The sequence below is a fragment of the Aplosporella prunicola genome, assembly GCF_010093885.1.
Source record: "Aplosporella prunicola CBS 121167 unplaced genomic scaffold K452scaffold_5, whole genome shotgun sequence".
In the NCBI taxonomy this organism is placed as follows: domain Eukaryota; kingdom Fungi; phylum Ascomycota; class Dothideomycetes; order Botryosphaeriales; family Aplosporellaceae; genus Aplosporella; species Aplosporella prunicola.
In genome coordinates, this window is record NW_022983533.1 from 113576 (window position 1) to 140960 (window position 27385).

Consider the following 27385-nt stretch of genomic DNA (forward strand, 5'->3'; position numbering starts at 1 on the left):
ACCGCAGCGCTGCTGATCTAATACATATGCCGCAGCGTCACCAGGCGTGTGCGACCGGCCGCCCTTCACATGCACGATAATTGACGGCCCGGCGCAGAGTTACCAATATCAAGTGAATCACTGTAATTTTTTCCCTACGAAGGTGGTACCATCGACCACGTCGCCGCGTCGCAGCTGACTTCCTCGAAATTATGCAAAACATCAAATCCCATGGCCGACAGCCCGTCGAAATTGCCGTCGCCGTCCATCTAAGCATGTCAGTCTTCGCCTCTCTTTCCCCTTGCAGCAAGCCCACACTTACATAGTCCAGGATGCACGCATTGCACGCCTGCTGTTTGATCTGCCGCATCCCCAGCAGAATCAGCCCCTGCAGCAGCGTCGAGTACTCGCCCACCGCCGGCGAAATCACCGGCGACGAAATGCCCCCCGCCAACTCGTTGACGTCCTTGAGCGCCGGCACAAACTCGCCCAGTCGCGAGTGCATGTTGTAGAGCACCACCGTGCCCACCAGCGCCCCGTCCTCCGGTCGCTTCGCCCGGATGATTCCGCACGCCGCCGGGTCCGCCAGCGCGAGCTTGTACACCTCGGCCAACCCTTGGCGGTTACTGGTCTTGATGTGGTCCAGCACCGCCGCCGCGTACTCCCACCCGTACACCAGGTCAAACTCGGCTCCGGCGCTTGCAAGGCTCTTCGCCATGCCGTCCGGCGGCGTCCACGTCGACAGGTTTCGCGCAACCATGCTGCACACGGGCCGCGAGAGCGCCGTGCTCCACCCCATGTTGGCGAACCACGACCGGAGCCGTTTCCTCTCCGCGCCATGCCCCGTAGGTATACCAAGGAAAATGCTTGGTAGCCTAGAGCCGAGCTGGAAACGCTTAATGCCCTCCCTCTGCAAAAGTGTCCTGATCGCTCGGTTGTGCAGCGAGTGCCCAATCGAGAGCTTCCGCCGGGCCGGGTCCACGAACAGAGCCCCTATCACCCCTGTGCCCGTCGTCTTAAAAAAGTAAGTTGAGCAAAATCCATACAAAGCTTGTGTGCTGCTGTTGCGAACGACAAAATGCGCTTCGACAACTTCCGGATGATGGAGGAGAAAGGAATTTGATGTGGAGGTGGACAGTTCCGAGTGTTGGTTGGGAGGTGTTCCCTCCAGGACTGCTTTGATCAAATTGTCAAGGGCAATCGCGTCCCTTTCCTCGTTGAATGTTTCAACGAGCCAATGCTGTCTCGACTGGTGCAACTTCTGGCTCTGGCTGATTGTCCCGGGAAGAGCGCCCGCTGGATTATGCTCGCCGTAGAGCACCTTTACTAGAGAATTCAATGCCGTTTCGGTAAAATCGTAAGTGCATATATAGGTGCCGATTGAGGGATCCATGGCGAAGTCATACGGGGAGCTCACTGCAACTACAATGAGCGGCTTTTCCCTCTTCTCGCCTCCCGCTGAGTATTGCATGTTGCAAATCATGGAGACGTGTTTCGTGAAGCCGTTTTGGTATAAATTTCGGTTGGCGTCGGCCGTCAGTATGATGACTGCGCTCGCGCGACTGATCAGGTTTTCGTGCACGGGCCGAACGCCGTTGGCCGTGTAAGAAGTGTGTAAGACTCGGCCATTACGCTGTCTTGCGAGCGATCTTCCGAGTTCCCGGAATACACGCTCTCCGCTCATGACGGAAGCACTCCGTTCCCATACTGCCGGTTCAGGTGAGCCGGCTGACACGGTCTCCGACAATGCGTAGGAAGCCGCAGATGCTGGAAGAGGCTTGACTAGGGGTGTCAGAAGAAGTAGCTCTTCATCCGGTTCGATGATGTTTGACAACGGCAGAAGCCGATTCTTGTCGCGGACGACAGTGATGGAGTTGTTGTATGCTTTCGTGGATAATGAAGTATGCGAAGGCTGCATCGTGGACAGCAACTTGATTCCAGGGGGATTGAGCGCCTTTTCCCACGATGTGCACTTTGATTTCATGCCCAGAACCCGGCGCAATGAGTCTTTGATCCTCTCTTTAGTGAGCATAGAGTTCTCCATGCCAAGCTTCAGGCCGTTGATGGCTTCTTGTTGAACTGAAAAAGAGCGGCAAAGCAACACGATATCGCAGCCAGCGTTGACGGCCATGACAGTGCCGCCGCCGACGCCGATGTTGTGACTAAGAGCTTCCATTTCCAGGCATTCGGAGACAACGACTCCGTCAAACTTGAGATCATTTCGCAACAGGCCGTCAACAACCTGATCCGATAAGCAAGCGTGCATGACGTTCAGACCAGCCGAAGACATTGCGCAGCCCCCAACCATCATCGAGTCGAGACCTTGGGTTATGGCATTGCGAAAGGGTATTAAGGCGCTGAGGCTAAGCTGCTCCAAGGACTCCGTGATAATGGGGACATCTAGAGCCGAGCCCAGGAACTCTAGATTGCCGTAGGAAGGGAAATGCTTTCCCATGGTGACGACACCGGCCTCCTTGTAGCCCTTCATAAAGGCCACGCCATAGGCCGAGACCTCTTGTGGGTCGTCGCCAGTTGTTCTTACGCCCAATGGCTGGTTGCGCGCATTCGTCAACACGTCTAAGCAGGGGCCCATGATCCAGTTGATACCACATGCCGCAATCTCCTGCGCGGTTGCCTTTGCAACCTCAAAAGCGAGGTCAGTTGATCCAGTAGCGGCAATGCCCATGGCACTCGGGTACTGGCGGATATAGATCTCGTCAAAGAGGCTGTTGACACCCCCGTTCTCCTGGTCCACGCCGATGGTCAATGGCACCGGGTGGCCGGAATCGTGGGCGCATTTCTGTAGCTCGTAGCATAGCCGCGTAGTTTCCTCTGCGGCTACAGGCATTCAGCAAGTCGCTCAGGCATCACCAGGTCGCGCGCACAGCTCACATTTTAGATTTTTGGCGGTGAGCAGGATGGAACCGATGTGATGCTGCTCAATCAATTGGCGAATCTGCGGGGTGACAGAGGTCCCATCAAAGCCCATCATAAACAACTGGCCCTGGACACCATCGTCAGCGTTGCGGTCGTCAGCAGGCGCATGTCGCATACCAGGGTCCTGACAGCCACCGTTAGCAACGTCACATGTGGGCGTCCTGTCGCGACTCATACCAGTCCGAGTTGTCCCAGAAGGGATCCAGCGCAGCTTGCTTGCCAACCATGCTGCTGCTCGTCGCCCCGCAGTCGAGCGGGAACGGGCTGACGAATACAACGGGGCTTGCTCACGACGCGGGCCAGTCGAGTTCACCTGCGAGGCGAAGTGGTATTGAGCATGTCTGCAACGTCCGGGGAACGGCGCGGTCGGAATCGGGCAAGGCGCCCTTGGCAGGCTGGCGGCAGACGTTATGTTACACGCGGGCGGCAAGTCATCCCTTACCATCTAGTGCGTGATGGTTGTGGGTGATGAGTTGACGTTACATTTCTCCAGGCTGATCTTCATCCTCGGCTCGTCGACGCTCGCTTCTTGGCTTCGTTGCTTGGCTCTGCTCCCCCCGGCCTCCTCCACGTTACCCACCACTTGTCATAAGGCTGATGCACTGTGTATGCTACCATGACGCTGCCTAGCAAAGAATGCTGCGGCGCCGTCCCATATCATGGCCGTGTTTCCGTTGCTCGAGCTGTGCAGTTTCACAGCCAGTAGCAGATTTTCATTGTCAATACTTCCCTTGCGCCCGACATGCCTTCCGCCCTCCCGAGAAGGCGCAGCGGTATCACAAAGCTCACCAACTGCCACATCATCAAAGACAATCATTTGCTTCAAGAAGACGTGTGGTTCAGCTCCCTCTCCGGCAAGGTGCTGCAGAGTCAAGAGATTTTCTACGAACAACAGCTCGTGCCTGACCGCACCGTCGACCTCGGCGGCCGCATCGTGTCGCCTGGTTTCATCGATGTACAACTCAATGGCGGCGTTGGATTTGATTTCTCGGTGCTCCCGGATGACATTTCCCTCTACGTTAAAGGCGTACTACGCGTAAACAAAAGCCTCATCGAGACTGGCGTCACGTCCTATCTCCCTACTCTGACAAGCCAACGGAGCGACGTCTACCGAAATGTCAGTGGCTTCTCAAGGTTTGTCCCGCAAGTGGTACATGCCGTTGACTCCAAGTTAGGTGTTGCCGTACCTCGGCCCCTCCGGTTCCAGAAGAAACGCCTCTGATGGCGCAGAGTCTCTCGGTGCGCACTGCGAAGGGCCTTTCATGAGCCCTAGCAAGAACGGCATACATGATCCATCTGTCCTTAGAACAGCGCCAAACGGCATCGTAGATCTCGAAGAATGTTACGGTTCCGAGAACATGCAAAGCCACAACAGTCCCATCAAGCTCATGACGCTGGCGCCCGAGCTACCAGGAACACTGGCCTGCATCCCCCAGCTCAAAGCGCGTGGGATAGACGTTTCAATCGGCCACTCCGAAGCGACGTTCGAAGAAGCTGGCGCAGCCATCGACGCAGGTGCAGTAATGATCACGCACCTCTTCAACGCGATGCGGCCGCTACACCACCGCAACCCGGGCATCTTCGGCCTGCTCGGCACCTCGGCGCCGCAGAAGCCCTTCTTCGGCCTCATTGCCGACGGCATCCACCTGCACCCGACAACTGTCAAGATCGCGTGGCACGCACATCCAGATGGTATGGTTCTGGTGACGGATGCGATGGCGCTCGCGGGCCTCGCCGACGGTGTCTACGACTGGACTAATGGGTCGCGCATCATCAAGCGCGGCTCGGTACTCAAGCAGCAAGAGACGGACAGAATCGCCGGTAGCGCCGTCCAACTCATCGAGTGCGTCAACAACTTTCTCAACTGGACCGGCGCAAGTGTTCCCAATGCCATAAAGGCGGTGACCGCCACACCCGCGCGCATGTTGGGATTGGAGGGTGTCAAAGGCTCGTTGGAGCCGGGCGCTGATGCCGACCTGATTGTGCTGGATGAGGTGGTCAATGTCGCTGGCGAGAGGAAGCTGAGTGTCGACCAGGTGTGGAAGTTTGGCCAATGTGTGTTCGACGTGGAGCAAATGGCTTAGAGCGAGGCGTGTTTGTCTAGACGTGGATAAGATTGGACTAATTCTCGCAGGTTGGAACTCAAATTTGACTGGCTTATCAGAGAAGGATGCCGTGAATACTTATAGATTGCGTATAGTTATTTTGAAAGACCACTAGATACTCTGGTTGTTTGTATGTAGGTACTATGGCAAAAACAGCCACGGAGTTTTATTATAGAAGAATAATTTAGTTGCATATTTTATGAGTGCTTTCCCTGTAATTTGTACTGGAAATCGAAGGTGATTATGTAGTCGATAGCCATGTTGGGATTCCGTGTAACCCTAACTCGACTTACAGAGTACTAGCCTCCAGATTATACTTTGGGTTTCATGCATCTCAAGCCGCTTTGGACAATTCGTTCAGCTTTTAGTTGAACGCACAAAGCAAACTATTAACGGCAAACAAAAGACTGCCACCATCTAGCTAGAAAGTTAAATGGAATTAATTCATACTCGGTCATTGCTATTTGATTATTTCATGACCATCCGTCGGAGCCTTGGCTTACGACCAACGGGAAGAAGTGTCTTTTGACGTCCTACGGTGGGAATCATAGACAGTTGCGCGCATTCGAACAAGTCCATGTCGAGACGCGGGTCGCCCAGTCGGGAGTTCCGGAGGCCTGTTCCAATAGGCTTCGGGTGCTTGATGGGGGCGAAGATGGACCGGACAATGGCACGAATGGATGTTTGCATACGTGTAGCGGGCGGCATAGCAGGTGATGATGATGGGACAAGGCCATTTGGCGGGTGACAGCGATGGCGGGCGCGTGTTTCGCATCATAGCATTGATGCTCCTTCCACGGCGGCGGCGGCGGCGGCGGCGTGACGAGGCGGGTCTTGGCCGAGCACCGACCTTCAAGCTGCTTCACCGTCCGCAAACTCGTCCCTCTCATCGACTTGCCAACTCCCAGCCCTCCACTTATGCTCCTCTTGCAGGCCGCCTGATTCTACTCTTGTTTTAATCCTCCTTTTCGAGCAGGTCTTCCGAGGCTCGCCCCGTCTTCACTAGCGGTCGGGCACACCTTGACCTCCAACATCGTCATTCGCATCTGCGTTGACGTATCACCTTCCTCCCCCCAAATCCATCATCTTCAAGCCTGCACTGCAGCACACATCACATCATAATGTCTGACGTGCAGTCGAGGCCTTCCGCCTCGCGCGGCAGGTCCTCTGCTCGCGGAGGCCGCGGTGGATACAGCTCGCGCGGCCCTAGAAGCAAGGTCAACGGCCACAATGGCGCAGGCTCAATCGACGCATCCACCGAAGAAGGAGAGCTCGGTGAGCTCAGGCAGCAGTACGATATCCAATTGAAGACCATCAAGGATACCTTCCCCGACTGGACCGACCTGGACTTGCTTCTAGCTCTGCATGACAGCGATGGTGACCTTCAGCTCACCAGCGAGAGGATTTTGGAAGGTTTGTCGCAGCCCGTCGCTGACCAAGTGGCATGAAACGTCTGTTGCAAGGCTAACCCAGCGCCATCAACAACAGGACAGATCTCTCAGTTCGCCGACGTTCCCAAGAAGAGCGACAGATCCCGTTCCAAGATCAAGGATAGCACCGCTGCCGATACCGCCCCTTCGACTGCTTCTACTCGCGGCAGGGGCCAGAGCTCGCGTGGAGGCCGTGGACGTGGTGCCGAGCGCGGCAGAGGTGGATTCCGTGGTCGTGGTGGGGCTCATGCGCCCAACGGCTCCCGTAATGCTACTGGTGGTGGAGCGTCTGTACCGACTAACGAATCTTCTGCTTGGGACGCCACGCCATCAGCAGATGCTCAGGGCACTCCCGCTTGGGACAAGCCGACCGGGACTGAGACCAAGGATGGAGCTGCGGAAGGTCAATGGAACAATGCTACCACCTCAGAGGCCGCTCCAGCGGCAGCTACCGAGGGCGCAAAGAATGCTTCGGTGCCCGAAGCCCAGCCGAAGAAGACGTGGGCCAGCATGTTCGCGAAGCCCAAGCCTGCGCCCGCCCCTCCGAAGCCTGTCGCTGCGGCGCCACCTCCAGAGCCTGCAGAGCCCGCCCCTGCCCCTGTTCAGGAAGAACCCGAGCCTGTCAAGGAAGAGACTCCACCAGCTGCGCAAACCGAGGAGCTCCCCATTCCGCCAGTCGCCGACGAAGCCCCCGCCGCCGAACCAGTTCAGCCCGCTGCCGAACCGCCCGTTGCCATTCCCGCCGTTGCGGAACCGACCCCTGCGAACCTTGCCCCGCCCAAGGAGGAGCTTACTGAGGATAACGTCGAGCGCATCCCAGATGCGTCTGTGCCTGCACCGACGGGCACTGCGGCTAGCACCGTTGCTAGCGGAAGTGCGATTGGCGTCGCGACGCCTTTGACTGGACCGAAGGGTGGAGCTGGTGGCCGTCCTCCGATGGGAGGATTCCAGACCAGTGCACTCAAGGCGACTGGCGTTCCCGGTCGTAGCTCCAGCTTCCAGAGGAAGGTTGTTGAACAACAAGAGGCTGTCGTCATGCCTGGCAACCACGCGGTGGATCGCGCTGCCGTTCAGTTTGGAAGCATGGGTCTCAACGGCGAGCCGGACCTCGATGTAGACGAAGACAGAGAGGAGGCCGAGACTCGCACGCAACCTCCCCAGCACTCACCTACCCAGCAGCCCCGGACTTCTCTCCCTCCTGCGCCGCGCCAACCGTCTGGGCCCACGGAGCCTCAAATCCAGGACTCGGTTCCCACGCCCAAGCAGGCCCCTGGCCTTCCTCCCCCAGTTGCGCAGGCACAGCAGCCTATTGCACCCCAGCAACAGTCGCCGGCTGTCGGCACACAGGCTGCCCAACCATACAGTCAGTTTGGTCGCTATGGACAGCCCGTCATGCACTCTGAGCCAGCTGCGCAGACGCAGAAGCCGTATGATCCCTTCGGCGCGCCTGTTTCGCAGCCCAGCCAGTTCGATGCATTCCCCACGTCCCAGGCTCAGACTATGCCTCAGGCTCAGGCCTCCCTCGGCGCTTTCTCAACCGCGCCCAACGATTACTCATCATACTACACGTCTGACCAGCAGCGCAACGCCTACCAGAATTACTACGGTGCCGGTTATGGTCAGCAAGCTGGTGGCAGTCAGCAAGAAACCGACGCCTCACAGAGGGCTGGTAGCGCTTTCGGGCCTACCACCGGTGAAGCGACTTTCCCCACCAGCCAATCTCAACAGGTGAGCTATACAGGACCCGTTCTTGACTTTTTAAAATCAGAATCTGACTTTTCGAGGCCCCTGGTCGTTACGGCGATGCCCACAACAGCGGCCAGAACACGCCCGCCCCTACCATGGCTGCGCAACACACCGCTGCTGCTCAGTCTCAGCACTTGAACCAGCCCCACGGCCACGCTGGTCACAACGCTGGTTTCCCTTACGGCGGACCTGCCCACCCCTACTACAGCAGTCCTTACTACGCAAACTACATGAGCCAGTACGGTGGCGGCTACGGCCAAAACTACGGCGCTCCTTTCGGCGGAAAGGGCATGTACGCTGGAGCCCACCACGGATATGGTATGTCGCCTGCCACCACTTACGACACACACGCTGCCTCTCCTGCGAACGTCGGTGGTTTTGGTGCTTCCTCGATGCACGGTCGCGACAACGCTCTCGGCGCAGCAGGCCTCGGCGACTACGGTCGCTCCAACTCGACCCAGCCAGCCCAGGCTCAACAGCACACGGCGAGCAGCGGCGCATTTGGCGGCATGCCTGATGTCTTCGCTCGTAACCAGAGCATGTTCCCGGGCCAGAACCAAGCCTATGGCCAGCAGCAGCCCGGATCTCAGGCTGGAAACGACGATGCCTTGAAGCCTTTCGGTGAGAAGGCTGCTCCCGGCCCGAGCCCGTCTTCTATTGGACAACCCGGTCGCCCCGGTTCTGCCACCAACAACTCGGTCGGCCAGGGCGCGCAGACAGGCCTCCCGCCCCCGCAGTCGCACCAGCAGGGCTTCGGCGGGTACCCTGGCTCGCAGTACGGATTGAGTGGTCTTGGTGGCGCCCACCAGGGTGGCCAGAGCTACGGCGGTTATGGTGGTTTCGGTGGCGGCTATGGAGGATACAGCGCCCGCGGTGGTTGGGGCGGAAACTATGGTCATTAAGCAGTTGGCGTTCAAGGAGGCTTTCACCCGGTTATGTTCTCTACAAAAGCTTCTTCGCATCTCATTTCTCTTCAGATGAGAAAATGTGGATAACTGGGCTGGAAACGGAATCGGGTTTTTGCAAATGGGAACGGGTCAATCGGTTTTTTCGACAACGGATCATTCACGAGGTCGAGGTGTGTAGGTTGCATGGATTTTAACTCGCGGCTTTCATCGACTTCGTGGGACGGAACGGATGGATCATGCGCATGAAGTGAGGGTTTTGTATTATCACAATAAGGATCTCTAAAAAAAAAAAAGGTCGCTTTTTCTTCTTTTATCTACTCGGCTCTGACTGGCGACACGTCAAGGCGCTTGCCTAGTACGGCGTCCTACACACCTACCCGGAGCGTCTCCGACTGACGCCAGCGGAGGTGGTCTGTGCCCAAAATCAAAGATGCCCAGCCGCAGAAAAGTCGCCGCGGACTTTTGTACAATCTTCACCTCCGCCTTCCCCACCACATCTCCTCGCAGTCCCAGATCCAGCGTCAAAGATGGCTGAGCAAGACCTTATGGCCGGCATGGCCCACTCTGAAGCGCACTACTTTAACAGGTATGTCCCCGCATCCCTCTCCAAACCGTCGCACTCGTTGCTAACAGGCCTCGCAGCTACAACCACCATGGTACGTCGTTTTGCACACCTGCCAGAGATGAAGACGATGAGCGCTAACCAATCGCAAAGGCATCCACGAGGAGATGCTGGTAAGTATTGCGCGCCATCTTCTATCGCGACGTATGTCTGACGTGAATTGCAGAAAGACGAAGTGCGCACGCGCTCGTACCGCGACGCCATTTACCAGAACGGCCACCTCTTCAAGGACAAGGTTGTCCTGGACGTCGGATGCGGTACATCCATCCTTAGCATGTTTGCATCCCTCAATCCTAGCCGCCTACAGTCTGCTGGCAGATCCTAATGCGCCTGCGAAAACAGGTTCGCCGTGAAGGCTGGCGCGAAGCACGTTATCGGCGTTGACATGTCGACCATTATCGAGAAGGCTCGTGAAATCGTCGCCGCCAACGGCATGTCCGACAAGATCACTCTGCTGCAGGGCAAGATGGAGGAGGTTGAGCTGCCCTTCCCCAAGGTCGACATCATCATTTCCGAGTGGATGGGCTACTTCCTGCTCTACGAGAGCATGCTCGACACCGTGCTCTACGCCCGCGACAAGTACCTGGCGCCCGGTGGTCTGATTTTCCCCGACAAGGCCACCATCTACATGGCTGGTATTGAGGACGGCGAGTACAAGGACGAGAAGATCGGATGTAGGTTCCCTTTCATTGAAGGTCGCTGGCATTAGCTGACCAGTGTACAGTCTGGGACAATGTTTGGGGCTTCGACTACACTCCCCTGAAGAAGACGGCCATGACTGAGCCTCTTGTTGACACCGTTGACATGAAGGCTGTCGTCACCGACCCGGCTGCTGTTTTCAACATCGACCTCTACACGGTTAAGAAGGAGGACCTTGCTTTCAACGCCGAGTACTCCCTCAATGTTCGCCGCAGCGACTTTGTTCACGCCATCATTGCATGGTTCGACATTGACTTTACCGCGTGCCACAAGCCCATTCGCTTCTCTACTGGCCCTCACACCAAGTACACGCACTGGAAGCAGACTGTCTTCTACCTCGAGGACACTCTGACTGTCGAGACTGGTGAGAAGATCGTTGGCCGCATTGACAACAAGCCCAACGAGAGGAACCCCCGTGACCTCGATATCGCCATCAGCTACAAGCTCGAGACCGAGGACATGCACCGCCAGGCCCAAGGTGATGGTTCCTACAGAATGTAAGCTGAGTTTTAGGCCATATGGATTTTTCGCTCGCTAACATGCCGCAGGTGCTGATGAAATCAACCCGGATTGATTTCACATCACGGTCTTCACTCCGTCCTGAGCAGAAATGTAAAGGACGTTGAGTTCACGTCGCTCACCCAGCAGTTGCACCCATAGCGCTGGGATGGCTGGACGTTTTTCATAGATGCATGGCACCTTGGCGTTACAAAGCAGCAACAGGTTTGGCGGTACATGAAGGTTCATCTTGGTCCAAGAGGAGGAAGGTCATACCTGGAAGCAAGGTTAATGCTCGGTCATGAAGCCCCTCACAGGATCATCAAGGAATTCAGGAAAAGTTATCAAGTTGGCATAGGCAGAAATGCGATACCGCCCCGAAATTATGGCTCTCTCGAAGACACTAACGAAATCATCCTGTCATTTCTTAGTGTCATTATTTTTCCAAGTCATCACCGTCGTCCTGGGTTTCCCCTTTACTGATGCGGCAGCAGGGCGTTGAAGGAGTATGTACTGACGGTGTTTACGGGGCCCGAAAGCTCGGTTTCTTGGCAGTCACAGGTTGCTTCGCCGGACGTTAGAACGCTGACCAGGGGCTCGGCCCTAGGAGTACGGGGATCCGAGCTAGTTCGTTTCAGTCGGTCAGAGTCTAGAAGGCCTCCGGGCTGCGGTCAGGGTCTGCAGGAGGTCTCGAAGGTTGTTACACCAGTTGTCACGAAGCCCTGACTCGAGCAACATGAGATTCTCTGGAGTCGTACTATAGTCGCACAACAGCCAACACCATGGGGGGACTGCCGGCACGCTAATGGCGAAGAGAAGATGTGCGGAGCGCAACTAACTCATTGTCGATTCTCATCTTGCCAGCGATAATTGCTCTTTTCTCCTATTACATATTCGCTTTCTGTCGAGCAAAAGGCCAGATTCCGCGGCACGACGCCTTGTAGCTCAATGACGCATGAATTGGTTTCACGGACTGGTCGGACAAGACGCCCTGGCAGGGCGATACTTTGGTTAAGCCACGGGACGCCGTTTCCGCTGACGTCTTCTCAACGCCCCGTTGGACCAAGCCGCGGGCCAGGCATCGTCTCAACGGCGAAGCTGAAGCAACCAGGGCTGCCAGCTTGCCAGCATGGCCGTTGTTTCGAACAGTGGTGAAGAGAAGCTTGTGAGCGCACCACCGTGCGGTCTCACGGGTGGGTGGACTGACAAGGCGCAAGCAAAGACCATCGGATGAAGAGGGAATCGCCACTGGACGCCTCAACCGGCCGGCACTGCGCACCTTCGACATCACGACTTCGGATTGTGCGTGTCGGAAGAAAGAGAAAAGATCAATGGCCGGGGAATTTTTGATACTCGCAGCTGAGGGCGCAGATCCGCAATTCGATCCGGGACCCTATTCCATCGATCGGCGAACCCAATCTGCACCTAACGACCCACGAGGGTGAGTGAAGACCTCTTTTTGCACCCTCGCTCCGACGCTCGTGGGACCCGGACCTATGAGGCGCGGATCTAGTTGCCGTCATTGGTGCGCTACGGTAATAGCATGCACATAGCGCGTTGCTAGAGGTTGCGCTATCCTTGCCGCCATGCCTAGCTGACAGATGGTGCGAGCTTTCCGCGATCCGTCTCCGGCTGGATGGCTGCTCGAGGGGCGGAGGGCACGCGCAAGCTGGGGGGCGCGACGGACTTTTGATAGTGCAGCTGCTCGCAGGCTGCCTCGTTATTCCTCCACTACTCTTTCTCCGTCTTCACTAGCCTGCGAGTCTGCAGTCGACAGAACAATGTCCAGGTATCTGTCTGCTCAAGAGTCGCTCTTTGTTGACGACGGCTTCCGTCGGTAGGTTCCGGGAAAGAAACTACCCCCTCCGACCCTTTAACTGCGACATCGAGGCCGGTTCCTGACCTGGGAAAATAAAGATACCATGACACGCATCGGCCATATATAATCGAAGAGGAAGACGAATACAACGATGCCGCACCGCCGGTACCCGTACCTCGATACCGCGACTATGGCGTAGAAGACTTTCGAGACCAAGTGCGAAAGCGAGCCTCCCTTCCCCTCTCAAGACCGAAGACTTGTCTGTACCGCTCCACGGACTCGATCGTTTCCAAGTGCACATCCTTCCACACCAACGGAGCCGGGATAATTTATCGCTCGGAAATCGAAACCGTGCCCACGTTGACGCGAACTCCATGGGAGCAGAATCGGGGCAGCAGAAAAGTCATCTCGGCCCCTATACAACAGCCCGTTCGGCGCCCTCGCGGCTTCCAGCGCCTGCCCAAGGAGGTCTATGATTGCATACTGCGGCAGTTGGAGGTTTTGCATTTCGGAAAGGGCTCCAGGAGCTGCACGACGTGCTACCTTCAGGACGTTTATAATGTTGGACTGGTGGGCCGCGCGTGGGACAAGGCGGCAAGAGCACAGCTGTAAGCTAGGGAAAAACAAAGAGGTCTTGGGGGACATGAATATGAACTGACGTTTTTTCCAGCTACACGAGCTTGTGGATGCCGCCGCCAGACCAGAACGAAAGCAAGTGGCCGCTGGCGCGAAAGGCGAGCCGGCTGAAGCTGCTGCGGAAGACGCTGCGCGAGCGGAGCGCGCTGGCGAAGCAGGTGCGCGAGATCAAGGCGGCGGAGCTGCAGCACGTGTTTGTGCAGAGCAGCTACAAGGAGCAGCAAGAGCTGGTGAACGAGCTGGCGTCGGTGGTGATGGCGTGCCCGAAGCTGGAGCGGCTGGTCGGCTTCCACTGGGCGTACAACCACGACTTCGACCGGCTCAACCACGCCCTCTCGACGCGGACGCAGCTGCGCGAGCGCGCGTGGATCATCGCCGCGCCCGTCGACGCGCAGCCCGCCGCCCGCCGCGCCTTGCACCACCACCACGCCGCCTTCGAGCTGTACCCGGGCCCGACGGAGCTGTTCCTGCACCACCACGACCACGCCGCCCAGCTGCGCACGCTGCTCCTGCACGGCCAGAGCAGCGGGACCATGAACTTCCGCGCCTTCGTCGCCACGTTCCGCAAGCTGCCGCAACTACAACACCTGCATATATCCAACTTCGCCCCCGACGACTTCAACGACCGCACCCTCGCCGCCGTCCCGCCCCTGCGCGCTCTCCGCCTCGAAGACTGCCCCGGCGTCACCGACAAGGGCCTCATGCGCTACGCCGCCTCGCCCGCCGCCGCCCCGCTGCGCTCGCTCCTGCTGATCCGCCAAGAGGTCATCGACCTGCTGGTGCTGATGGCCTTTTTCAAGAACCTGACGCGGCTCGAGCGCTTTTCGATTGTGCAGGACAGCTCGCCGGGCGTGCACCCCGGCATCCACATCCGGCGGCCGGTGTTCGCGTCCCTCACGCTCGAGTTTCTGCATTGGGATGTCCTCATCCCGGGACCCGCGACGCAGGAACTCAGTATCAGTGTGCGGCAGGGCGCGTTTCCGGCGCTGCGCACGATCCGCGCGCCCGCGGACCATGATGGCAGATTGCAGGACTTGTGCAGGCCGGTGGCGGGCTTCTTGCCTCCCCCTTCCCCTACCTCTCCTACGTCGCCCCTCACCAAAACCCCCTCCGACCCCTCCCGCGCAGACTCAGCCCACGCCCCCTCCGCCGCCAAAGACGAGGAAGACGACGACGACAACGCACACTACGCGCGCTCCCTCCCGCACGCCCGCCGCGCCGCCCAGCAGCGCATCGCGCACGCCGCGGCGACGCTCGCGCCCGCCATGCGCGTCGTGGTGGAGGACGCGGACGCGCACACCATCGAGACGGTGTTTGATATTCGCGGGTACATGGGCACGGTCGGGAGCCGCATTACGTACTCGCTTGAGCCGGACATAGCGGGGAGCGAGGAGGCGGTGGTCGAGGTCGAGGATCTGCTGTGTCCGCCGCCTGTTGTGGTCGCGGCGGGGGAGGGGACAGAGGCGGAAGAGGCGCTGTGCGTGGGGTGTGCGTTCGCGGGGTGGAGTACTGCGGCGCGGGATAGTGGGCCGGGGGCGGTGGGGAGGCGGAGCGCGGGGGGCTGGTTGCATGCGCCGAGGGAGCGGGTCAGGGTCGTCGAGGTTATGGATTTTTTCTAGTGTTGCTTGGGCTTTGTTTGGGGTTTTGCTTTGCTTAGGTTGGTGTTGGGGTGGGTGTTTGTATTTTTCTGGTGTTTTCGGGGTTGGTTTGGTTGGAGTTCTTGTATGTATACATACGTATGTGCTGCGCGTGGTGGGTATACCCTAGGCGGGGCTTTGGTTTGGGCTTTGGCGTCTTAGTTCTTTCTTGCTATTGCTGCTTCTTTCTGGGTGAATGGGATTCAAAACAAAGAGTCTTTTATTCGATTGGTTACACATTGCACTCGGCTCTCGAAGCTAGGTCTAGAAAATAATAGGTAACTCATACCCCTCTATCATTTCCATCTTTTGTGAGTCACAGTTTACGGTCCACGCTCACCATCGTTACCAACCAATTACGTTGTGGAGGTTGTTGCGGTAGTAGAAAAATCCAAGGTAGGAGAAAAATACAAAATTCAATGTAGGTCTATCAATTTCAATTTCAATGTCTGTCATTTTCAATCTATGTTTTGCGAGCAAGCAAGAACTCCGTGAGTCTATAACAGAAGCCAACCCCGTCTATAGCAGAAAGCCAAACCGGTCTATAGCAAAAGGAAAACCAAGGGAAAAAGCAGTCAATCAGTAGCAAAGGGACAAACCCGACTTACCAACATCATCATTCTAGTTGTCATCTCAGGCTGTCAGCGGAAGTTTGGACGTCCTCCTTTGCCTGGACGCCTTCTCTGACGACTCCCGTCTTGAGCTCCTTAGCAGTCAGAACATCCTGGGCCCACTGTTCAGCCAGCTCAATCGCCTTGAGAGGATCGTCTCTGTGGATCAGAAGGAATCCTTGTATCTCTGCGGGCGTAAGCTTGGCGCAAATGCCCAGCGAGTGCGATCGCGAATGAAGACTTACCGGTACCGCCAGGGCCGTGGAACAACCAACCTCTCCTGTAGGGAATGCCTCGCCTGGCATACCAACGCCTAGCAGAAGGCTTGAAGTATGCCTCGGCATCCCGGATCAACGTATCTCTGATGTCTCCATCAAGGTCAATGGTAGACATTGGCCGTCTTGGCTTACCAGCAGACCTATTCCAATCCACTTCGCCTGAGTGTCTGATCCAGTTGTGGATAGTTGTATTCTCTGCCGTCCGGTTCATCATATCCATTCTGGATTCTTGTACGAGCTTCTTCAATGGCTCTACGTTGTACCAAAAGCATCTGAGGACCAGATCTTCCATGCCTCTCATATAGCGAGGTTCTCCGTTTCCGGCTCCGCCTCTGAAGCACTCTGTTTTGAATTCCAAACTGGCACTGCAAAGGACGCATCCGTACCAGAAGAAGTATTTGACGCCTTCAACCATTCCGTATTCAACCTTGTCGTTTCCAAAGAATGTGACCTTTTCGGCATGCCTATCATAGAATGACGTAGAAACATTCGCGTCAATATGTTTCCCATTTTTCGAGAGATATTTCTTTTGCAGACAGTCATGAACATCCTCCCGCAGTGAAGAATACGGTCTCATATTAATGCTCGAGATGAGGAAATCGGGAAGATCCTCGATTCCCATGTTGCGAAGCTTGTTTACGAGCATGAATAGTGCAATCAGGGAAACCATGACCACTGCAACGCCAAGACCAAACTGGTCAAGAACAAGGCGAACTATCATCCCGTACAAGGGAAGGTTACCCAATGCTCCCATTAGGGGCATCTGCTGAAGCAGATGATATGCAGGGTAGATGGAACCCGGGAAGTTACCAGTGCCAGCGTTGAGGGCCAGCTTAGAAACAAAGTCCGTGAAGCCAGTTGCTGTCCAGCTAGTGTCCGTTGAGTTTGTCGTCCCCGTGTCGTTTAAAGACGTATTGAACGTCATGTTCGCCAGTGTAGCGATGTCTGTCTTGCTGTTAGTGAATTCCAGAATCGTCGTACTCGAAGAGGCGCTTTGGTGTCGATGCTTTGCTGTCGACTGCCTCTGCGCTGTCCGATTTCTGATTTTTGCTGCTCTTGTAGAAGAACACTGCATATATATGCGCTAGTTCTTTCATTGTGCTATTACTATGTTGGAGATTGCGTTGAACACGATGTTGATCAGTAGCGTAATTGTACAAGTACAATGCATCGTTCTTGTCAAACAAACAGTTTGTTCTCGGACAACTCACCGAGTGATAGCCACTAGGTCAGAAGAATGGATGAAATATGGCGGCGAAGACTACATACTGAGACCTTGTGCAACCTTTTCGGAAACCCCGCTATAGAGGACTTTCCAGAATCGACTGCGCTGGTAAAACTCTCGCCTTTTAGATGCCATGAACGTCTTGTTACGACGTTGTCTTGCATGCGGATGCCGGGGAAGAACTCAAAAGCCGGGGAATGAATACCTCACGAAGGATTGCTTCGGAGAATGGTTGCCTTCGCTTACGTCTGATGCGGGGTATGCTAACCCCACATCGCTTTAGTCTTCGCGTTCTGGTTGCCTATTCGGGACATTCTCGGGCCTAGCGCGACGAGGAGAGCATTCTTTCCCCGACCATCTATAACCCACATGCTGCACTACTTCACCCCGCAGAAAATGGTGGAGAGACATATAAAGATGGGGACGCACCGCATTGTCTGTCTGTTCTCCATCACATCAATCACAATCTTCTCTTCTCTTGAATCCTCCTTCACTTTTCTTCGCAACCATGCCACCAGTAACGAACATGGACTCACTCCACAACATGCCTGCAAAGGCACCCACCCAGAAAATCAACATCGCAGTTGTTGGACTGGGACGCATGGGCAAGCGTCACGCAAAGACACTCATGTACCGTACCCCCACCGCCAACCTTGTCGCCGTCTGCACAATCGCCGAGCCCGAATTGAAGTGGGCACGCTCCTTCTTCGGCCCTGACAGCGGGGTTACGGTTTTCGATTCCTACGACAAGATGCTTGAGACGCCAGGTCTTCAAGCGGTGTGGGTGTCTACCAGCACCGACCTGCACGCCCCTCAAAGCATTGCTGCTATCAAGAAAGGCCTGCACGTTCTTTGCGAGAAGCCCCTTTCGCAGAACATGGACGAAGTACGTAACTCCTTTTCATACTACTGAACATCTCCAGTAGCTCACACTTGAAGTACATTTATACAGGCGCGTGCGGTCGTCGACATTGCCAAGAAGAACCCGCAATTGAAAGTCATGGCCGGCTACTCCAGGCGGTTTGATGCGTCCTACCGTGATGCAAAGGCCAAGGTCGACGCAGGGGCAATCGGAAAGCCGTTTATCGTCCGCAGCCAGACTGGTGATCTGCGCGACGACACTGGATTCTTTGTCCGATATGCCGCCAAGAACGGAGCGATCTTTGTTGACTGTGCCATCCACGACATTGATCTGAGTATCTGGTACCTCGGAGAAGTCATCCCGAAGGCTGTGTGGGCCATCGGAACCATTTCACACCACCCGGAGCTTGCTGAGTCCAACGATGTTGATAACGGGCTTGCCTTGGTCGAGTACTGGGGCGGTAAGATGGCTTACTTCTACTGCTCTCGAACCCAGGGTCACGGCCATGACGTGGCGACCGAAATTATCGGAACCCAGGGCAAGTTGATGGTGAACGTTCACCCGCGCATCAACAGGGTCCAGCTTGCAGACAGCCGTGGAATCTCGAATGAAGTCGAGCCGGAGTACTGGGAGCGTTTCGAGGACGCATTTGCGACTGAGGCAAATGAGTTCTGCGAGAGCATCATTGAAGACAAGCCCGTTCCCTTGCCACTGGAGCTAGGCTTGAAGAGCTTGGAGATTGGCTGGGCTTTGCAGGATGCCCTTTGGTCGGGCAAGAACGTGTTCTTCGACAAGGAGGGCAACAGGATCGAGGAGGGTGACCGCGCAAAGCTATGAGCTGTCAGTCAGCTTATCGGCGGTACCTTTCAGCACTGTGGTGTGTCACAAGCTGTATGGCTCGAGGCACAGTCGAAGGATTGTGGCCGATGTGCGACTGCATGAAGGCTTCGCACGTAGTTTTAAGGGTAGCCTCGAGACAATTTTTTTTGGCGCTGGTATAGATTCCACCTCTTAGAATTTGAATAAATTTTTACAAAATCGACATCAGCATATAGCAAACGTTGTAGATTTCGGTGTTTCCACAATCGCACAGAAATGAAGTAAGCCAACCCAGATGTCTTGCGCACAAGCGTACGAGAAGAGCTAGCGTCGAAGTTGTAGGAACATATTGACCTGCTTTTCATGAACAATATGATCTGATGTTTTCTTCACATGCAGCACAGACCCCTCATTTGGAGACCGGCGTTAATGTGCGGAGCAGAAAACGGCTTGGGAGACTGGGGTCCACCCCTCCACTGTCCGACACGCGACATCATGTCGCTAGCAGGCACAGAGCGGGGCATTGCTATATAAAGATGACAGATCTCACAACTCCCACAGCAACAACGATCTGGATCCCAAGTTATCAAGGCCTCCTTTCAAATAATTTCAACATGGAGAAGCTCACCCAGAAAACATTTCAAACGTCCAGGTCCCTGACCTACACTTACTACGACACGGCGTCCGTCAAGCCGGGTACCTCTACTCCGGAAAAACCGACGCTTGTGTTCCTGCATGGCTTCCCGGACTCTGCTTTCCTTTGGTCTTCGGTTCTGCCGCACTTCAGCAGCCTTCCCAACCGGATTATCGTTCCAGACCTCCTCGGTTATGGCGGAACATCGAAGCCGACAGACCCCTCGCTGTACAACTCCAAGGACATGGCTGCCGACCTTAAGGAGCTGCTTGCTTCTGAAGGTGTCACGAAGATCGTCGTGATTGGCCACGACTGGGGCTCGTTCCTCGCTGCGCGCGTCTGGATCTGGCATCCCGAGATCGTCGTGGGTGCGGCATTTCTGAACGTTCCCTACATGCCTCCGGACACGAGCAAGCCGTTCAACCTCGAGGACTCGCTGCAGATGACGGAAAAGGCAACTGGCTTCCCAAGGTTCGCTTACTGGGAGCTCTTTACCGCCGATGATGGCGCGAAGGTCTCGGACGCCCACCTCGACAGATTCTGGTCAGCAGTGCACGGAGACCGCGAAAACTGGATGCGCGACATGTTCTGTGTGCGCGGCGCATTTAGGAACCATCTGATCAACGGCACCGATGTCGGACTTAAGGAGTATGCCAAGGAAGGATCCAAATGGGAGAAAGAGTGGATGGAACGGATGCGCAAGGATAGACTTGAGGCGCCTTTCTGCTGGTACAAAGCTATGGCGGATAACCACCATTACGAGGTTGAGAAGGGCATCTCTGCAGAGAAGTTGAAGGTTACCGTACCTGCTTTCTACCTCGGTTGTACCGGCGATGAGGTGTGCCTGCCGCAGTTGATCGAGATGCCAAGGAAGGCTGGTTTGTTGCCTGATTTGACTGTCAAGGTCATTGACAGTGGCCATTGGTGTACCATGGAGAAACCAGATGAAGTTGGCCAGAACCTCCTGGCGTTCATCAAGGAGAAGTTCTAAGCGTGGACAACGTTATCAACCATCTGAGTCAAGAAACCCTAAGTCCAGCTCTTGCCATTTGATGATGCCCGTCACCTTTAAGAGAGATTTGCCGTCTAGCGAGATAGGGAAGAATACAAGTAGTCCCTACAGACCATTCTTTGTATAGCTGCAAACCTTGGTCCTGGATGTGAATGCAAGGGTCTTGGAGCGCACACGTGCTACAAACATCTTAGCTGGATTACGTTTGTAGTCCGTACGAGCATCATCACCTCGTGAGGCGATGAATCTCACTTCATGGTAACGGACGTTACAATCGATTTCGCGCAAAATCATCTCAAGGAAGATGATTAACCCGAGGCTTTGAAGTCTTAATGACAGTAAGGATGTACTTCATCAGACGTACCACGCTTATTGCCACGGACGATGATGGAAAAGGCGAGTGACGCACTAACGCGCTTCGGCTCCTATTAGCGCCACATAGCAGCATGGAGTTGCATCTCGATACCTGACATGGTCCTTTCCACCAAACGGAATTTCTGCTCTTCAGGAGTGGAGAGGTTAGGCCCTGATGCGGGGCTCGAAGCGGTCCTATGATTCTCCGTTCGACTCTACGCACCTTTGAAGTATCTAAAGGGTCTTTAGAGCCATATTTCGGAACTGGAAATCCGAGATCCTATGCATATAAGCACCATGGCAGCACTGTGCGAAGTAAGTGCTTCTCAGAAGCGATACCGTCCTCTTTGGCAGGTTTCCATATCCCAAGGTCATACAAACATTTTCTCCCGCCTTCTACTCCCGGAGAGCCATTGAATCGTGGTTCATCACGATCAAATCATCAAAGTTCACGTGGAAATCCTTTCTAGTTGCTTGTTGTCTCATCGTCCAGTCTCATAATTCAGTCGTAAGAGATGGATAGTGTTTCGAATCAAAGACCAAAGCGAACTGAGCCCCGCATGCTCAATATTGGCGTGATTGGGATTGGCCGGATTGGGCGTCAACATGCCCTGAACGCACTTCATCATGTACCGCGGACGAGGCTCCTCTGTGCTTGTTCCCCGGCACAAGCTGACCTCGACTGGGCGGACGAACATTTGATTCCATACGGAGTCCATGTATACCGAACCTTTGAGGAAATGATCGCTGAGACTGGATTGGAAGCCGTCATCATCGCCTCCACCACCAAAGTCCACCATGAGCAAGTGCTCACATGCATCGGACGAGGCCTCCATGTCCTTTGCGAGAAACCTTTGGCCATGAGTGTCAAAGAAGCGCAAGATATCGTTGGAGTAGCTAAGAGACCTCAAAATGCGCATCTGAAAGTCATGACAGCATATTCTCGTCGATTCGATGATTCCTATCAGAAGGCTGTAAATGCCATCAAGGCTGGCAAGATTGGCGCTCCCGTAGTTGTTCGCAGCGAAACTCGGGACATGTACGACGATAGCGAGTTCTATCGGAGATACAAGATGGCCAATCCTGGTATATTCATCGACACCCTGATCCATGACATCGACCTCACTTTGGCGTTCTTTGGCGAAAATGCAAGGCCAAAGTCATGCCATGCCATTGGCACAATCTCATTGCACAAGGAGTTGTCCCAGATACAAGATGTCGACAACGCCACCGGAGTCGTGGAATGGTATCCTCAGTCCGAAACAGGGGTGGCTCCAATCTCTTACTACTTTGCCAGCCGGATCATGCGCCATGGGTTTGACAACCCTACAGAGATCATTGGCACAGAAGGAGCCTTGAAAATAAATCTGCATCCACACCGAGACCTGCTCATGAGTGCAGACAGGGATGGTATTGGAAACGATGTTATGCCGGATTTCTACGAGCGGTACGAGAAGGCATTTATTACAGAGTTAAAGATATTTGCGGATGCCGTCCTGGATGGGAAAGATATACCGTATGAACTTGAAACATCCATCAAAGGCATGGACATTGCAGCCGCCCTCCAAGAGAGCTTGAGGACAGGTGAGAAGATCAGCTGGGACCTGGACGGAAAGAGGCTCGTCGCTCCAAGTAAGTTGTAGGAGTATCGAACACTCAGAAGGACAGTGTCTGCGCGAAATATTGTCAACCATTCATAGCTTGTGTTACTTTTAGCTTTTTCGGTTAAGTGTCCAAATGCATTCGTTAGCCGTTTTAGCTCTTGTCAACGGGAGAGGCCAGAGACAGCTGATGTCGACTATTCTGGTACGCTGCGAAGAACAATTTGTATTCTGTCCATGGATGAAAGGAAGATGCGGACGCGCCGATGGATAAAATGCGTCATCACGCCATCACATGACCGGTCTTGGCATTTATCGTCTCCGTCGCCGCTCGCCCGCCTCCGCGTTCACTCAAACATACACCACAACCCACTTACAGCCTATCCACCATGGGTAACGATGGAGGAAGGTAAGCAAGCCCCTCGCGACAACACCTATACGGCTACTGACCAGTGCGCCTTACAGTATCCCCACGCGCCGCGAGCTCGTCAAGGAAGCGGCGCGCAACCCATCGGCCAGCGAAATAAAAGCCGCGCAACAAGAGCAAGAAGAGCATCTCTGGGCCACGGACCCAATAAGCAACCAGCCCCTCGAACGGCCCATAGTATCAGACTCATCCGGCAAACTGTACAACAAGAGCACGATTCTCGAGTTCCTGATCCCGACAGACGATCCCGCGGAGGAGGCCAAGAAGGCCGAGACCGAGAAGCGCTTGCAGGGCGCCGTAAAGAGCTTGCGCGATGTCGTCGAGGTGAAGTTCGAGGTCGACGCGGAAGCGAGGAAGGACGGAAAGGGCGAGACGTTTGTGTGCCCGATCACAAGCAAGACGTTGGGACCGAGCACGAAGGCCGTCTATCTCGTTCCTTGCGGGCATGCTTTTGCGCGCGAGGTGACGAAGAATGTCGCAGATGAGAAATGTCTCCAGGTATGTTTGAAGCACGCGAGACCGGACGGCCTGAACGTTGGAAGCTGACTGTAACAGTGCAACGAACACTTTGCCCCGAACGACGTTATCCCGATTGTCCCGACCTCTGAGGAAGACATCGCCAGGTTATCGCTAAGGACGAGGACCCTGAAGGAGAAAGGACTCACGCATTCCCTCAAGAAAGCGCCTGGCGGCAAGAAGCGGAAGAAGAACGCCGAGGCCGACGGGGAGGAAAAGCCGTCCAAGCAGAAGAACGGCTCAGCCAAAGACTCGTCCGCGCCTGCCGGTGCGGCAAAGACGAGCGACGGCATCAAGAACTCCGCGACGGCTTCGCTGACCGCCAAGGTCATGGCCGAGCAGGAGGAACGCAACAAGCGCCGCAAGACGGAGAACAACGACAATCTCAACAGCTTGTTCTCGTCGAGAGACCCCGCCAAGGTCAGCACGAAGAACAGCGATTTCATGCAGCGCGGCTTCACGTTTCCGTCTCAAACCAGTCGTTAGAGATATCTTTGCTGGTGTTTACATGGCATTGTGTTATCTTGTATTTAGGCAAGCTAGCGTTGCATTTCGAGGCGTTGAGGGTGCATGAGCTTTTGGTTAGCTACGGATTTGCTTCAGGGTGTATACGTGTACAAAGGGAAGGTCTGGGTGGATACCCTCAGAATTGATGAACGAACAAGATCTGTTTGACTTGCACATGCTTCTTCTATTCTCCCTCTGTGCGGCGGCTATGTCCTGGTAGCATAGTACATATGAGCTGAAAATAGCAGCATCAATAAATCACTCAAGTATCAACAGAAAGAAACAAACAAACACCACCATCCCCATAACGGACTTACTACATACGGCCAAGTCAATTTAAGCTTACAGCTAAGCATGAACTTAGATCTAAGTATCTACAGCTTAAGCTTAAGCTTAAACACCACCACAAACTTACGAATATTAATACCTACCTAGCTAAATATATAGAGGATGTAAACATCACTCTCCTTCGCCTTTATACAGCTACTACGCACTCACCTACCGGCGTCCGCGGTACCCTACCCTACCCCTCCCGTCTTCCTTCCCTCCGTCGAAGACCCTACCTAACCCAGCCTTATCACCCCAACCCCCCACTCCCGCTCACACCAGCATTATCACGCACACTCGGTCTCTATCCCGCATCCTCCTCTCCCTCCTCCCCCTCAGCACCACCAACCCAGCCTAACCACAACCGCACAACCCATCCCTCCCTAGCACCGGTGCCGACACCAAAAACCAACAAATACTACAAACAGCAAACCCATCCCCTCCCTGTCCCCATCCCTTACCCCAACGCCCCCCTCCCCCGGCACACCCACGCTCACGGCGTCCGCGGCCTCCGCCCACCCCCACCAAACGCCCGTCCCGATCCGATCCGGACCCACCTCACGCGACCGCGGTGCGCGGGTCCTTGACAACCCCACCCACCAGGCACGCATGCTACTGCAAGGTACGACGAGAGCGCAGCCCATTGGTCTCTTTCCCCACATGCATGTGGCTCGCCTAATTCTGCCGTTGGCCTTGCTGGTCGACCGTCGCTGCCGCTGCTGGCCGTGGAGTTGGGCGCTGATCGTTTGTTTGCTGGCTGCCATGGCTTGTGGGCGTGGCGTGACGGGACTGCGATACTGACAGCGATGGACAGCAGAGGGAGGGAGAGAGGGAGGGGAGGAAGTGTGTGTGTGAATGGGAGTGTAGGACCTAAAATCGTGGTGAGGATGAATAGCTATTCTCAAGTACGCATCTATGTACCTATGATCATTGTGATGTCTATTTGTTATTTGCTAACCATCTATCTTTCATATTCATTCACGCATAAACAGCACCAGCGACAGCGGGCGACGAGCCCATCGCTACAAATGCCGAGGATTAAAGAGGAAGAAAAAAAAAACGAAAGTAACCAGCCCAACGCCGTCCATGCACTCACTACAAAACCACCATGCACCCTTCAGCACTTACAACTTGGAGAAGACAGTCGCGACCTGGCCGCTCATGTCCACCAGCGTGCTCTTGTTGCGCACCCAAGCCTCCAGGCCCCTGCGGCCGTTCTCGACGCCCACACCACTGCTCTTCCACCCGCCCACGCTCATCTCCGCCGGGCTCTCGCCCCACGTGTTGATCCACGTGATGCCCGCCTGCAGCTGCTGCACCACCTTGTGCGCCGCGTTCAAGTCCTTGGTGAACACGCCCGCGGCCAGGCCCAGGGGCGTGTCGTTCGCGCGAGCAACCGCCTCCTCAACCGTCTTGTAGGGCAGGATGCTCATGACGGGGCCGAAGATCTCCTCGCGCACGATGCGCATGTCGTCGGTGCAGTTGGTGAAGACGGTCGGCTCGATCCAGAAGCCGTTGGTGGCGTCCGAGGGCACGCCCTTGGGCTGCCCCACACCGCCCGCCAGCAGCTTGGCCTTGTCCGTCTCGATGCCGTGCTTGATGTACGAGACGACCTTCTCGTAGTGGACCTTGCTGACGAGAGGGCCGAAGTTGGTCGCGGGGTCAAAGAGCGGGCCCGCGCGCACGTGCGCAATCTTCTCCAGCACGCGCTGCTCGAACGCGGGAAGCATGGCTTCGGGCACGAAAACACGCGTGCCGTTCGTGCACACCTGGCCCGTCGAGTAGAAGTTGGCCATCATGGCGCCGTCGACTGCCGCGTCCACGTCCGCGTCCGGCAGAACCACGCACGGCGACTTGCCTCCCAGCTCCATCGTCACGTACTTCATGTTGCCGGCGGCGGAGCCCGCAACCTTCTGTCCCGTGCTGACCTGTCCCGTGAACGACACTTTGGCGATACCCGGGTGCGATGTCAGGTACGCGCCGACGTCGCCCGCGCCCTGCACGATGTTGAAGACGCCGGGCGGCACGCCGGCCTCGGTGTAGATCTTGGCGAGCGTCTCGCCGTGCAGCGGCGTGAACTCCGAGGGCTTGTAGACCATGGTGTTACCGGCAGCCAGGCAGGGGGCCGACTTCCACAGGGCGCTGTAAGCAGGCTCGTTAGCAAACGGGTCCGCGGGACCAGGGTTAGGGGAACCAGGGCACGCACATCTGGATAGGATAGTTCCAGGCGCCAATGCCGGCACAGACGCCCAGGGCCTCCTTGCGCGTGTAGACCCACGCGTCATCGCGCAGCTGCACCGTTTCGCCATTCAAGCCACCGCCCGCCACCATGTTGGCAAAGTACTCGAGGACATCGGCGCCCGTCACCACGTCGACGCAGCTCGTCTCGCTGAAGGCCTTGCCCGTGTCGTACGTCTCGGCCGTGGCAATGTCGTCGTTGCGCTCGCGCAGCAGGGCCACGGCCTTGAGCAAGATGCGGGCACGCGCCATGGGCGGAGTCGCCGACCACGCCCGGAAGGCGGCCTGCGCGGAGTTGATGGCGGCATCGACGTCGGCGTGCGAGGCTTGGTCGATGGTGGCGATGGCCTGGCCCGTTGCCGGGTCCACCGTTTCGAATGTCTTGCCTGAAGTGGCGGGTTGCGGACGGCCCTCGTAGTAGAGCTGGCGGGAGCCGTAGCGGAGCGAGGAGGACGACATCCTTGCAATTGGCGGGGGAGGAAAGAGAGATGTGCTGGGGGAAGGAGCAGGATGGGGGGGGAAGAGTAGGTAGGTAGTGCTTGCCTAAACGGAAGGAACAACACACCCAACCAGGAGGGAAGCTACGTAGGAGGGCGCGCGGTTACGTACTCGGCGGGACTTGCAGCCGCATCAAACTTTTCGCCCGCTCGTGCCCTGTGGCCCGCCCTGCTCCACCTGCCGCCCCTCACCGCCTGCATGCGTCAGACGGCTAAACCCATTGAGGGAAGGTGGGCGGTCGGCCCTGCGTTTCGACGCTGTAGGGCCGGTGCGCGGGTTGCTCTTCCTCTCTGCCACCGTCGCGCTGTCTGACCGCGATCGCGCCCACCTCGCCGATGCTTAGGGAGTCGTACACCTCACGCGGCCGGCCTGGTGGGCTGACACCCGTCTCATCCACCCATTGCCCTTCTGTGGGGGGGCCATGGTTCGTAGTGCCGCCCTAGCTCCCTCAAAAAATCCG

General features: G+C 56.0%; 11 protein-coding genes across 11 annotated transcripts; 8 read left to right on the forward strand and 3 right to left on the reverse strand.

Moving 5' to 3' along the window:
- Positions 1–114: 114 nt before the first annotated feature.
- Positions 115–3375, reverse strand: K452DRAFT_316031 (glycoside hydrolase family 3 protein). The gene is made up of 5 exons (XM_033543918.1): positions 3094–3375; positions 3034–3040; positions 2872–2983; positions 302–2817; positions 115–248 (listed from the first exon to the last, which is right to left on the reverse strand). Exons 1-5 carry the CDS (start codon positions 3141–3143, stop codon positions 135–137), a joined length of 2799 nt encoding a protein of 932 aa, XP_033400590.1. The 5' UTR covers positions 3144–3375; the 3' UTR covers positions 115–134.
- Positions 3376–3658: 283 nt separating this feature from the next.
- Positions 3659–5186, forward strand: K452DRAFT_349268 (carbohydrate esterase family 9 protein; the record flags this gene model as incomplete). The annotated part of the gene is made up of 2 exons (XM_033545588.1): positions 3659–4033; positions 4092–5186. The coding sequence occupies 2 exons, from the start codon at positions 3659–3661 to the stop codon at positions 4998–5000; spliced, it is 1284 nt and encodes a 427-aa protein (XP_033400591.1). The 3' UTR covers positions 5001–5186.
- A 733-nt stretch (positions 5187–5919) lies between these two features.
- K452DRAFT_356240 (uncharacterized protein) lies at positions 5920–9405 on the forward strand. Its single transcript, XM_033546031.1, has 3 exons — positions 5920–6434; positions 6510–8179; positions 8236–9405. Exons 1-3 carry the CDS (start codon positions 6143–6145, stop codon positions 9097–9099), a joined length of 2826 nt encoding a protein of 941 aa, XP_033400592.1. The 5' UTR covers positions 5920–6142; the 3' UTR covers positions 9100–9405.
- A 177-nt stretch (positions 9406–9582) lies between these two features.
- Positions 9583–11329, forward strand: K452DRAFT_244319 (uncharacterized protein). The gene is made up of 7 exons (XM_033537943.1): positions 9583–9691; positions 9748–9761; positions 9821–9837; positions 9891–10003; positions 10070–10401; positions 10452–10923; positions 10975–11329. Exons 1-7 carry the CDS (start codon positions 9633–9635, stop codon positions 10979–10981), a joined length of 1014 nt encoding a protein of 337 aa, XP_033400593.1. The 5' UTR covers positions 9583–9632; the 3' UTR covers positions 10982–11329.
- Positions 11330–12705: 1376 nt separating this feature from the next.
- On the forward strand, positions 12706–15305 carry K452DRAFT_356242 (uncharacterized protein; the record flags this gene model as incomplete). Its single annotated transcript, XM_033546032.1, has 3 exons — positions 12706–12761; positions 12842–13351; positions 13414–15305. 3 exons carry the CDS (start codon positions 12706–12708, stop codon positions 14996–14998), a joined length of 2151 nt encoding a protein of 716 aa, XP_033400594.1. The 3' UTR covers positions 14999–15305.
- A 339-nt stretch (positions 15306–15644) lies between these two features.
- K452DRAFT_295456 (uncharacterized protein) lies at positions 15645–16830 on the reverse strand (the record flags this gene model as incomplete). The annotated part of the gene is made up of 2 exons (XM_033541813.1): positions 15645–15814; positions 15873–16830. The coding sequence occupies 2 exons, from the start codon at positions 16828–16830 to the stop codon at positions 15645–15647; spliced, it is 1128 nt and encodes a 375-aa protein (XP_033400595.1).
- A 770-nt stretch (positions 16831–17600) lies between these two features.
- On the forward strand, positions 17601–18802 carry K452DRAFT_244321 (uncharacterized protein; the record flags this gene model as incomplete). The annotated part of the gene is made up of 2 exons (XM_033537944.1): positions 17601–18016; positions 18083–18802. Coding segments are annotated over exons 1-2 (1098 nt in total), but the record flags the coding sequence as incomplete, so codon positions are not given.
- A 547-nt stretch (positions 18803–19349) lies between these two features.
- On the forward strand, positions 19350–20743 carry K452DRAFT_284269 (uncharacterized protein). Its single transcript, XM_033539917.1, has one exon. The coding sequence runs from the start codon at positions 19426–19428 to the stop codon at positions 20434–20436; it is 1011 nt and encodes a 336-aa protein (XP_033400597.1). The 5' UTR covers positions 19350–19425; the 3' UTR covers positions 20437–20743.
- Positions 20744–21371: 628 nt separating this feature from the next.
- Positions 21372–22454, forward strand: K452DRAFT_324721 (uncharacterized protein; the record flags this gene model as incomplete). The annotated part of the gene is made up of 1 exon (XM_033544723.1): positions 21372–22454. The coding sequence occupies one exon, from the start codon at positions 21372–21374 to the stop codon at positions 22452–22454; it is 1083 nt and encodes a 360-aa protein (XP_033400598.1).
- A 314-nt stretch (positions 22455–22768) lies between these two features.
- Positions 22769–24126, forward strand: K452DRAFT_316039 (uncharacterized protein). Its single transcript, XM_033543919.1, has 3 exons — positions 22769–22821; positions 22878–23337; positions 23395–24126. Exons 1-3 carry the CDS (start codon positions 22802–22804, stop codon positions 23839–23841), a joined length of 927 nt encoding a protein of 308 aa, XP_033400599.1. The 5' UTR covers positions 22769–22801; the 3' UTR covers positions 23842–24126.
- Positions 24127–25070: 944 nt separating this feature from the next.
- Positions 25071–27073, reverse strand: K452DRAFT_284271 (uncharacterized protein). The gene is made up of 2 exons (XM_033539918.1): positions 26396–27073; positions 25071–26331 (listed from the first exon to the last, which is right to left on the reverse strand). Exons 1-2 carry the CDS (start codon positions 26884–26886, stop codon positions 25314–25316), a joined length of 1509 nt encoding a protein of 502 aa, XP_033400600.1. The 5' UTR covers positions 26887–27073; the 3' UTR covers positions 25071–25313.
- Between the last annotated feature and the right edge of the window lie 312 nt (positions 27074–27385).